The sequence below is a fragment of the Thrips palmi genome, unplaced genomic scaffold (genome assembly GCF_012932325.1).
Source record: "Thrips palmi isolate BJ-2018 unplaced genomic scaffold, TpBJ-2018v1 HiC_scaffold_5, whole genome shotgun sequence".
Lineage (NCBI taxonomy): Eukaryota > Metazoa > Arthropoda > Insecta > Thysanoptera > Thripidae > Thrips > Thrips palmi.
In genome coordinates, this window is record NW_023144632.1 from 17,194,422 (window position 1) to 17,204,421 (window position 10,000).

Sequence of the window (10,000 nt, forward strand, 5' to 3'; positions counted from 1 at the left end):
TCTGCTTGCTTATTCGAGTTCTGAGAGAGCGGAACCCTCTTGGGGTGTGTTTAGTTACTCTTGTCTATATATACTAAAGTTTATATTATGTATATATTTATACGATATTTTTGGAAATTAGTTTCTGGTAACCGCTCTCTCTGTTGGGCTTGAAGCCTTTATTTTTGTGTGTATGTTCATCTGTATGGATGATTCTTTTTGATTTGATGAGAGGATAACCGATATTTAATCTGTATTGTTATGGTCTGGTCCTGGTGACCGAGGCTATTTATAAGTCTATCTCTGGAATAGTGTCATTCGCTTGAGTGAAGTGATTTATTTATTCATGTGTTTTGATTTAGTCGCAATTTTGCGTTCCAGTTTATACTTGTCTCTGGTAATCCACACGGTCCAATTTGTACAATAAATCCTAAATATTTTTAACTCGTTGTTCGTGTGATCTCCCTTATTTTCCTCGCAAAGATCATTGGTGGAGCCAAGGCTCCTGGCGCCCAGTAAATAAAATGTAACCAATAGAACCACCCCTCTCTACCATGTATTTTAGTTGGGGCTTTGCCCGGGCAGAAATTGAGCATGATCATAATGATCATAACAGCGTGCGGCCGCCATCAGGCAGGCTGCCGCGCTGCCGCGGGCCAGAGCGAAAAAAAAAACAACCACGATAAAAACAGCAAATGCAAACACGTCGCGGTGGCCGCGTGCGATCCGCCGCGGGCGTCCGCATGTCACTCGCGCCCCGGCGGGGCACGGCGTCGAAGCGCGGCGCCGGCCAACGGGCCCGCGGCGCGGCACGGCGCCGACATTCAGCTTCTTTTACACTCTTTTACTTCCTCTCGCGGGGCGAAGGCGATGCTCAAACCTGCGGCCCAAGTTTGTAGCCCGACGTAGCCGCGCCAGCACTTCCTCTCGCCGCCGCGCTGCGTTGCGCTGCCGGCCTCGGCGCCAACTTTCCCGACGTCACAGTGGGCCAGAAGACCGGTGGAGGCGGCCGAAACTCTAGACGCGTTTTGAGCTCCAGAGTCGCTAAATGGGGCTCGAACCAAACGTGTGACCCCACCAATGGGTTCCTCGTTCGAAGAGCAATCCATTGGTGGGGTCACACGGTCGGTTCGAGCCCCATTTAGCGACTCCGGGGCTCAAAACGCGTCTAGAGTTTTGGCCGCCTCCACCGGTCTTCTGGCCCACTGTGGACGTGGCACCTCTTTGAGAGGGGTCCGTAAACAGCGAGGGCGGGAAACGTTAATGCGGATCGAACGCGGGACGCGGGCCGGCCGGGTCTTGGGCGGGGTCCCGCACTTGTAGTGAGCAAAATTATTTAAGAGGTGACAGGGTTGGATTTCACCTCTCCGATTTGGCTCATTTTTTGGGTGGGAGTTCAAGTACCCTGACAGAGATGCTAAAAGCCGCAGTAGCAGATCCGGTAAAAATTTATTGCCTAATCTGTGGCAGTTTTACCATTTTTTTAAAAATAATTTACTGGAATTTGGGTACTTTTTACTGTTTTTCCAGTTTTGCACTTATTAGCAAAGATAGAGTTTTTCTAACGTAAACACTCTAAAAAAAGTTATGAAATTTCATATCCAAATAGGTCTGACATTTCATAATCACGTTCTAAACCTCAATTTTCATAACATTCTTATAAAATTTAAGATCCTGTAATGAATTTTAAGATTTGGGTTATAGATTTCAAGAATAACTGGTTATAAATTTTCAGAACCGGGAATCTTATAACTCCGGTTCTTAATATCTAGATTTTCACTTTGAAAATTTATAACGCTTGCTGATTTTAGAACAGAGGATCTGAAATTTTTAATCATTTGCGTTCCGCTGCCAAGTCCCGTTTGTGTTCAGTTTATGGACACTGTGAAGTGAAAATAGCATGAAACAGAACCATTTGTCACAGGAAGTTCTTTTTGTGGTCAAAATCCAACCTCTGTAAGATGAATTTACTCTCAAAGTTGGGGGCTCCAACTCTCATTAGATTCTGAGTTATGGAGGTTTACATAAACATTGAGCCGTTTCCCTCAAGATTTCTCACGACAAAGGAAAAAGTATGCAAACCTCAGATTCTGGCATTCAAGATATAAGAAAAAGAAAGCGTTGGCACATTTGAATATATCAGTCCAGAAGAGGCTGTAAAAGGTATTTTACTTGGCCCATTTTCATTTTTAAATTTGAGAGATTTTGCCTCATTTTTGTTGTTTTCAGTTTTACAGTAAAACTAAGAGAGATATTAAGTAAAGGCCAACACCATCTATTTTCAATGCGAAAATAAATATAATTGCCAGAATCTGAAGGATGGGTATCTTTTACTTTGTCGTGAGGAGAATTTGAGAGCAACGACTAAAAGTTAACGTAAACATCCATAACTCAGAAACTATTAAGAGGTGGGGGCCTATTCTCAGTGTATGAGTTTATGCAATGGTAAGGAACTTTTACCCCAAAATTGAGACATCTGACACAAGTATTTTTAAAATGTACCATAGTCTTTTTTTTTCACTGTACAATTACCCTAAATCAGTTGGTAAAGTTCTCTTTCTTTGGCAAGTGTTTACATTTTCCTATCCGATTAGATAGGAATCTTGATGGGCACAGCTAGAAATCGAAAAGCTTACATTGTATGCACAAATTGAAGCATGCCCGCCAAGCATGAAGCATGCACTTACTAGTGCATACATACCGTATCCGCTTACTACATCTAGTGCGTAAAAGGCAGGGAGTTGTCTGCTTCAGTTAGCTCGTACATGTCATGTATGCTGTGATAAGTGCATGCTTGGCGGGTATGCGCTAACCAGAGCGTGCTTGCAGGCATGCTTCAGTTAGATCAAACAGTGTATACGCCGGGCCGTGTCGGGCCTGGCCGAGCCGAGCCGCCCCGTCGGTGGCCAGCCGAGCCGGGCAGGGTGAGCCGAGCCGGCGCTCGGGCGCTGCTTTCCCGGAAAATCACCGCTCGCCGGCCGGCCGGCCGAGGCTACCTGCACCGACCGAAGGGTCGCGAAATCCCTCGGCCACTCCGGATTACTGAGGGACTGCGTCATTTTTAGTGTGTCTGTGTCTCCAGAGCTGTGCACATCGCGTCCGGGTCCGAGAGCGAGTCAGTCGCGCCATCAATTTAGTTTCACTGGACCGTTTAGTGTTATTTCGGCGCAGTGCGTGTAGTGCAGTTGAAGTGTTGCTCGTGGTGCCCAACAGCCAGAACTCGTGTTTCAAGAGTTTGAAGCTAGATTGGCGATCTCCGGGAAAATGACTGTTTTCGTTACAAGCGGCGCAGCTGAATGCTGTAACTCCATCTTTTTAACTGCAGGGACGGACGATGAACGTGTGGGTGGCGTATTATTTCAATTCGCTTCTCCTCTTTCATCTTTGTTCCCAAAGTATTTTCTTCTTGTCGATCGAGTTTCCCTAAAGTTTTCATCTGGATCTGAAACGCTGCTGCGCTGTTTACCACGTCGACTGAGGTTTGGCTCTCACGTTAAACTGTGATGTTCCTTGTGCGTAGCTCTCGGAGAAAAATGAAACTCCGCTTTAGTAGCCCGAATTGGTGCGCTACGATGCATAAGTGCTGCAAGATATTGAGTGTGAAAAGAAATGAAACCTGTCTGAGAATTCAGTATTTGTAACATAAAAGTTTAGAACGGGATATAAGATTTCACGATACATTCGTTGTAAAAAGTAATAAAACTGTTATGATGTTTCATAGCATTGGTTGTAGAGATTAAGAACCGGATATAAGTTTTCATAACACATTGCTTCTGAAAATTAATAATAGAGCTCTTACATTTCATAAACCACTTATGACATTTTAGAACAGCTAGTTATGAAACTTAAGAACTATTTGGATATGAAATTTAAGAGCAATAGTTCTACAAATAGGTCCAAAACCAGGTTATGAAATTTCAGAAGCATTTTTTTTAGAGTGAAATGATCCAAGGAATCCAAAACTGTCTCCGGAATGTAGCTACAGCTCTTCAGGAGATATTGTCAAAAAAGGCCAAAAGTTACCAAAAAGTGCCAAATCTTGGGGACATGGTCAAAAAATTGTTTCAGAGGCCCATCATTTTTTCTCAAAATGAATGCGCCGTGACACGAGATCACATTGAACTGCCAGATACTGATCAACACCGTAATACGAGGCCTGATGAGATCACACTTGCTGTCGTGCGGCCGTTGTGGTTTTCCGTGAAGCTCAGAACGTAACAATGGATTCCTTTTTTGTTATTTAAAAAAAAATTCACTAGCGTGGAGCTGTTGACGGGAACCGGCACCATCACAATGAGAAGCAGTCCCGTGGCCGCCTGTTCTCGACTCTTTGTCAGTTGCATCCCGGGACCTGCACTCGAAAAGGCAAGTAAGTGATCGCATTTAGAGACGTGGTTTGTTCGAAATCGAATCTGTCCTGATTCGACATGGAAATCCGTTCCGACACAGGATTCGAGCATATCGAATTTTATAGTCGTGTTCAATGTTGATATTTACGGGGTCCCAAAACGGTCATTAGATTCGATCTGAAAACTTTAGAGAAAATTGAGGTAAAGAAAACTGAAAGTATCAGCATATTCATGCCGTGATTCTGAAGAAAGGTGCAACACTTTTGCAACATGCATAAGAACACTGATATCCTAATCGTTATGAATATAGCGTCAATTGGTACAATGCAAAAGCATTGCACATGAAGTGCAATGCCTTCCCTTTCCCATGCATTAGCATAGGGCATTTTCGGGACGCATTGCACGTGAGGTGCAATATGACTGAGGTATTGCACGTATGGTGCGCTATCTCAGTGCATCGCACCATACGTGCTATATTTATAGCGTTTGGAATCTCAGTAGTCTGTTTAGAACAGAATCAACTTGTTTAACCACGCCACCGTGACACTTATTCGCTTGAATTTTGCAATGCGCAGTGTGCAAGAGGATGGCAGCAATGGAGAAATCTTTTCGAACCTTCATCTTCAATGCGTTTGTCATCTATTTCGTTGTCCTCTACTTCGGTGTTCATGGAAAGACAATTAACTCCTACGCGGTACGATGAGGCATATAAAGCACCAACAAGGGTCACACCGAGATTTCCCCAATTGAACCCGAGTTTTTGCCCGCAGGTGATAATGTGCGTAAGAGCGTGTTCTAAGAGTCGCAAATTGATAAAATTCCTTTCATTTCGGGGCCCATTGTGGCCGTCGTTTTACCACTCATTTAGATAACCGGAAATACTCTCGACTGGTTGTTCGTACCCTACACCATCGTCATACGTCTATGAATGTTATCAAGTCTTTATGGGAGGAATCTAGTTCGGGGCATCATCTGATTTTTTCCCCACCTCACCACTGCAGTGTTCGATCGATTTATCCTCGCACTGTTCGTCCCTAAGTCATTTCTCAAAGCGAACAGGTCAGAGTCTAAGAATTAATTTGTTTTAGGGGCCATGGAATGTTGTCGTTGAAAAGATGTATGACTGCGGGGCGAAACACAACTGGTCAGTGAGTATGAGGTTCTCTCACTACAACCCTGCCAGGCATTCAGAATTGCAACACGCACGAGGTTGGTTCAACGCCACTACTCCCATGACAGACGACACATGGGTATGCTACTCTAGAAAACTTCCAGGCCCGCAGGCCATGGGCAGTTCTCACACTGACAGGGACACAATAATACACTGAAATCAGGCGAAAATGACTCACGCGATTGCTTGCATGTCAATTTAACTGGACAGTATGTCTAGAATCTTTTTAAAGCTACTTGTAAAGGGCGCGTGATTCTTGCGTAATAGTCAGCAAGGTGTAAGACGCGTATTGGAAACATACTGTACGCAATAGCCACAATGCGATTTCCCCGGCTGAGAACTGCTCAAGTAGAGGTTTAACACGTGAGAAGCTTTACGGCCAGCCTCAAGATGGCAAACTTTATCCATACTCGTATCTCGGTAATCCTTTAACGAATTTTACGCTGCTGTTCAACGAATGGGACTGGGAGGCCACATTCGTTATAACGTAAATTGTGTCGCTTTCGTTTGAATGTGGCAGGGCCGTTTAAAGAGGATCAACATCCTAACAAATATTAAATTACATTTAAACGCAAGAGACAAAATTCTCATCCGAACGAATAAGACTTCCAGTCGTTGTACAACAGTGACGGGATTGGAATCAAGCAGTCATTATTACTACGATACTGTTTCTCCTTACCGAATCGTCTTGTCATCTTCTGTTTTCAAGATGCATGTAGCTTTAGACGCTTGGAGCAACAACATGTGGAAGGAAAACGCATTCGTATTTAAGTTCAGCAACCATGGATGTTCGGTAGCCTGGAAGTACGTGCCGGATGTCTTGCAGCACTTTTTCCCCGGGGCCAGACACACTTCACCGTGCATACCCGTGGTAAAGGCAGAATGACCAGAAGACCAGTGGAGGCGGCCACATTTCTAGACGAGTTTTGAGCTCCAGATTGCTAACAGAACCCGAACCGAGCGCGTGACCCCACCAATGGATTCCTTGTTCGGAGAGCAATCCATTGGTGTGGTCACACGTCCGATTCGAGTTCCTTAGTCACTTTGAAGGTCAAAACCCTACCTTGCGTTTTGAAGGAGAAAGATAGCGTAGTCCGTTTTCAAATATGTGCCTTAGTTTTGCTGAAAAAAAAAAAAAAAAAGAAACCAAAAACAAGACCAAACTGGTGCAAAATCTCTCAAATTTGGAGAAAAATAACTAGGGGTACGCGCCGTTTAGTGTGGGCGCGTAGTGTGGCTGAGCGATGCGAATTTGTGCACTTCGGACTGTGCTTAAGTAGACGAAATGTGCAGCTTGTGGGCTCATATTGAGTGAAATGTAGGTCTGGGGTATAAATGGAAGTGATTTTTGTTATCAGCACACAAAAAACTGTTGGGATCAACGTCAAACTCGATTCCAAAATTTTGGTCCTAAATTGGTCAAAATTCGGTAACGCGTGAGTCTGGAAAAAAATTGGAAGCCATTTTTGAGTTCAGCGCACCAAAAACTGCAGGAAACAATATAAAACTCGATTTGAAAATTTTGGTCCAAAATGACCTAATTTGGGATGAAAATGTAAGTCTGGAGTCGAAATGGATGTGATTTTCGTTATCAGCACAGAAAAAACTGTTGGGATCAACAGCAAACTCGATTCCCAAATTTTGGTCCAAATTTGGCCAAAATTTGGCAAAGCGTGAGTCTGGAAAAAATTTGGAAGTCATTTTTGAGTTCAGCTCATCAAACACTGCAGGAAACAATATAAAACTTCACCTGAAAATTTTGGTCCGAAATGACCCAATTTGAGATGAAAATATACGTCTGGAGTAGAAATGGAAGTGGTTTTCATAATCAGCACTCCAAAAACTCCAAGAATCAATATGAGATTCAATTGAAAAATATTGATATCAATTGATCAATAATGGGGAAAGAATGGGTCTGGGTTGGTCTTCATAGATCACCCTTTGTCGTCACCAATACCCTGATGCCACACCAATACGATTCCTTCAGTCGAGTAACATTCCATTGCCAGCATTGAATCGCTTAATTAGCTACTCATCTGCTTGACTCACTATTCGATACATCTTTTTCTTCAAACTAATGAATTCACAAATTTATTAGTTATATTTGAGAAGCCTTTTGTCATTCTTTCATTTAAAACCGGTTAATTAAACAATAGACTGGAATATGTAATCATAGTTTATATGTATTAAGTGACTCAGTTTAGGGCAGGCTGATCTGAAGCATTCGACGGAGACCAAGTTTTGTCAAATTCAGTGAATCGTTTCATGAAGTCCAAAGCAGAGGCCATTTGTTGCTCCATACGCCAACATAATTTACCTTATTCATGCCTCGTGATATTTTATCTTTGGAGTAAAAGTATAAAGTTTAGTATTAACATTAGGCTTACATTCAGAGAGCCAGGTTTTAAACCATTACCAATACTTAGTTCCAGTTGCCGGACACAAACTTTGGTGAAGTGAAAGGAATCGTGTCATTAAATCCAATAACCAAGTCACCCACCGCTCAAAATCTGAATCGTCTCATTGAACACAACATCAATTCAAAATCTGTTAGCACCGTATATGGATTATTCATCGCACTAAATACATCTCTATATGGATTCTTTTAATCAATAGATGTTAGCACTAGAATATTCATGTTAGCTTGCAGCATTGCAATAGAATGTCATTTCCCGAGACAAACCAAGACATTTAACATGTCTTCTAATTTCAACAGAAGTTATTCATGCATTTAACTGATTTGAATTTCCTATGAATTTTAAAAATAAGGATAGTATCAGAGAGAATAAAATCAGTAAATGCACACAAAGGCAAAGAAAATTCTGTTTACAATCCACAACTACACTCACAGTGCACTGACCTGAAGGAAGATTCCCCTGTGACGGGGGAGGGGGAGAGGGGAACGAAACACGCAAACCATTCTCACTTTCAGTTTTCGTATTTTCCTCTGTTGACATTCCGGAAGGGTTTCAATCATTCTAGAATATTAAAAAAGTAACTCAGAACCTATTTCAGAGTCCCTTTGCTCTTCAGTTTGTTTATTTGCAAAAGTGCCGTCCCGTCTTGCAGACGGCTTGCAAGCGCGGCAGCCGGTATGAGAAATTGGTCAGCCACACTGCTACCAACCTAACCACGCTAATTACCTAGTTCAAAACTATGTTTTGAATATTTCAAACGATGATAATTGTCAATCTGAGATAAACTCCCCCTGTATGATGTTTAGGAGACATCAGGTATGAAATTTGGATACTATTCGTTCAGTAGTTGCTGAGAAACGTGAGTGATTACATACAGAGGGACAGACGCACGACCAGTCACTTTTTGGAGCGCCCAAACACGGCAAGGGCTTCGCTATCGCTCAGCCAAAAAAGGCCCGGTAAAATAGCCTTTATTGCCTCTTCTCATCACATAAAATTGCCAGAATCTGAAATCCTTTGTCATGAGGAGAATTTGGGAGAAACGACTAAAAGTTTACATAAACCTCCATAACTCAGAAACCAACAGGAGTTGGGGCCCCCAACTTTGAGAATAAATTCATCTAATAATAGTGTTCGAATTTTGACCACAAAATGATCTTCCTGTGACAAACATTTCTAGGACATGCTAGTTTCACTTTACAGTATCGTTAAGTTTGCGTGCCTGCTAGTGCCAAGATAGCAGCGTTACAGTGATCTATTTGGTCCAGAATGTAAATTGGTAAACATTCATCGCTGCTCTGCAGGGTTTATACGAAACCGACGCACCCGTGCGTTGGTCGGTGCCCTCCATTCCCGTCATGGTCTACGGACAATACCGCTACCGAATGTCATCAGGTTACCTGCAGCAGCCAGCGGAGGCTATCATCTGCATCGAGGGCCGTGTCATTCCGAAGACGTATTAGAAACGCAGCTTTCGTTGGCGTAGTCCAACCATCGATATTTTACGAATTGGTAAATTGAGATCCATGTTCCTTTAAACTAAAAAAAAGCGTACCAAGCTTGCTTCGTAACTGCGACAAAAGGAAAGAATAGTCGGATTTCTTCGTAATACAAAGAATCGCTTCAAATTCCATACTCATAATCCATTTATCTGTTCTTTGGCTAGCACTCTCGCCGTGGATCAGCCTTCCATGGACGCCTCCCTGGCCGCGGCCGCCCGCATCTGCGCGCACCCTCCGCATACTCCGCAGCCCAGCGTCGCGGAAGCCGAATTGAAAAGAAAAATGTCGCCATCCCATTTTTTTTGAAATCCCGCCGTAAACCGCGCACGTATCTCCTTCACCCTTCTGGCCGTCGAGGCGCTGGGCGAGATTTGGCCGTCATCTCCCGGGGGCTGAAGCCACCGCACCCCGCCGCACCCCGCCCCGCCCAGACCGACCGCAGTGCCGCACAGGCAGCCGTACGGCCGGATGCTGCAGAGGGTGGTAAATCCATTGTGCAGCGGTGGCCGGCGTGGACGGGCTGGGACGGGCGGGGACGCTGTGGGGACAAGGAGCAGCCGGTCCCACTCGCCTCACCTGATC

General features: G+C 43.8%; 2 protein-coding genes across 4 annotated transcripts in view; both read left to right on the plus strand.

Annotated features, from left to right (window-relative positions):
• The window catches only part of LOC117651056, a 153,751-nt gene that overhangs the window by 46,230 nt on the left and 97,521 nt on the right, over positions 1–10,000 (plus strand). The window lies entirely within an intron of this gene.
• LOC117651055 lies at positions 4,229–9,707 on the plus strand. 2 transcript variants are annotated; one of them, XM_034394774.1, is made up of 6 exons: positions 4,229–4,348; positions 4,904–5,022; positions 5,417–5,578; positions 6,209–6,370; positions 9,221–9,428; positions 9,583–9,707. In XM_034394774.1, exons 1-5 carry the CDS (start codon positions 4,273–4,275, stop codon positions 9,377–9,379), a joined length of 678 nt encoding a protein of 225 aa, XP_034250665.1. In that variant the 5' UTR covers positions 4,229–4,272; the 3' UTR covers positions 9,380–9,428; positions 9,583–9,707. The 2 variants fall into 2 exon arrangements, with proteins under 2 accessions (XP_034250665.1, XP_034250666.1); XM_034394775.1 differs by lacking the exons at positions 6,209–6,370; positions 9,221–9,428; positions 9,583–9,707 and adding an exon at positions 5,099–5,106 and having other exon boundaries at positions 5,417–5,548.

Coding starts and splice junctions, on each gene's coding strand:
- LOC117651055 (XM_034394774.1), top strand. CDS start 4,273: ATGAGAAGCAGTCCCGTGGCCGCCTGTTCTCGACTCTTTGTCAGTTGC. Junction 5,023..5,416: donor AGACAATTAACTCCTACGCG/GTACGATGAGGC, acceptor AATTTGTTTTAG/GGGCCATGGAATGTTGTCGT. Junction 6,371..9,220: donor CTTCACCGTGCATACCCGTG/GTAAAGGCAGAA, acceptor GCTGCTCTGCAG/GGTTTATACGAAACCGACGC.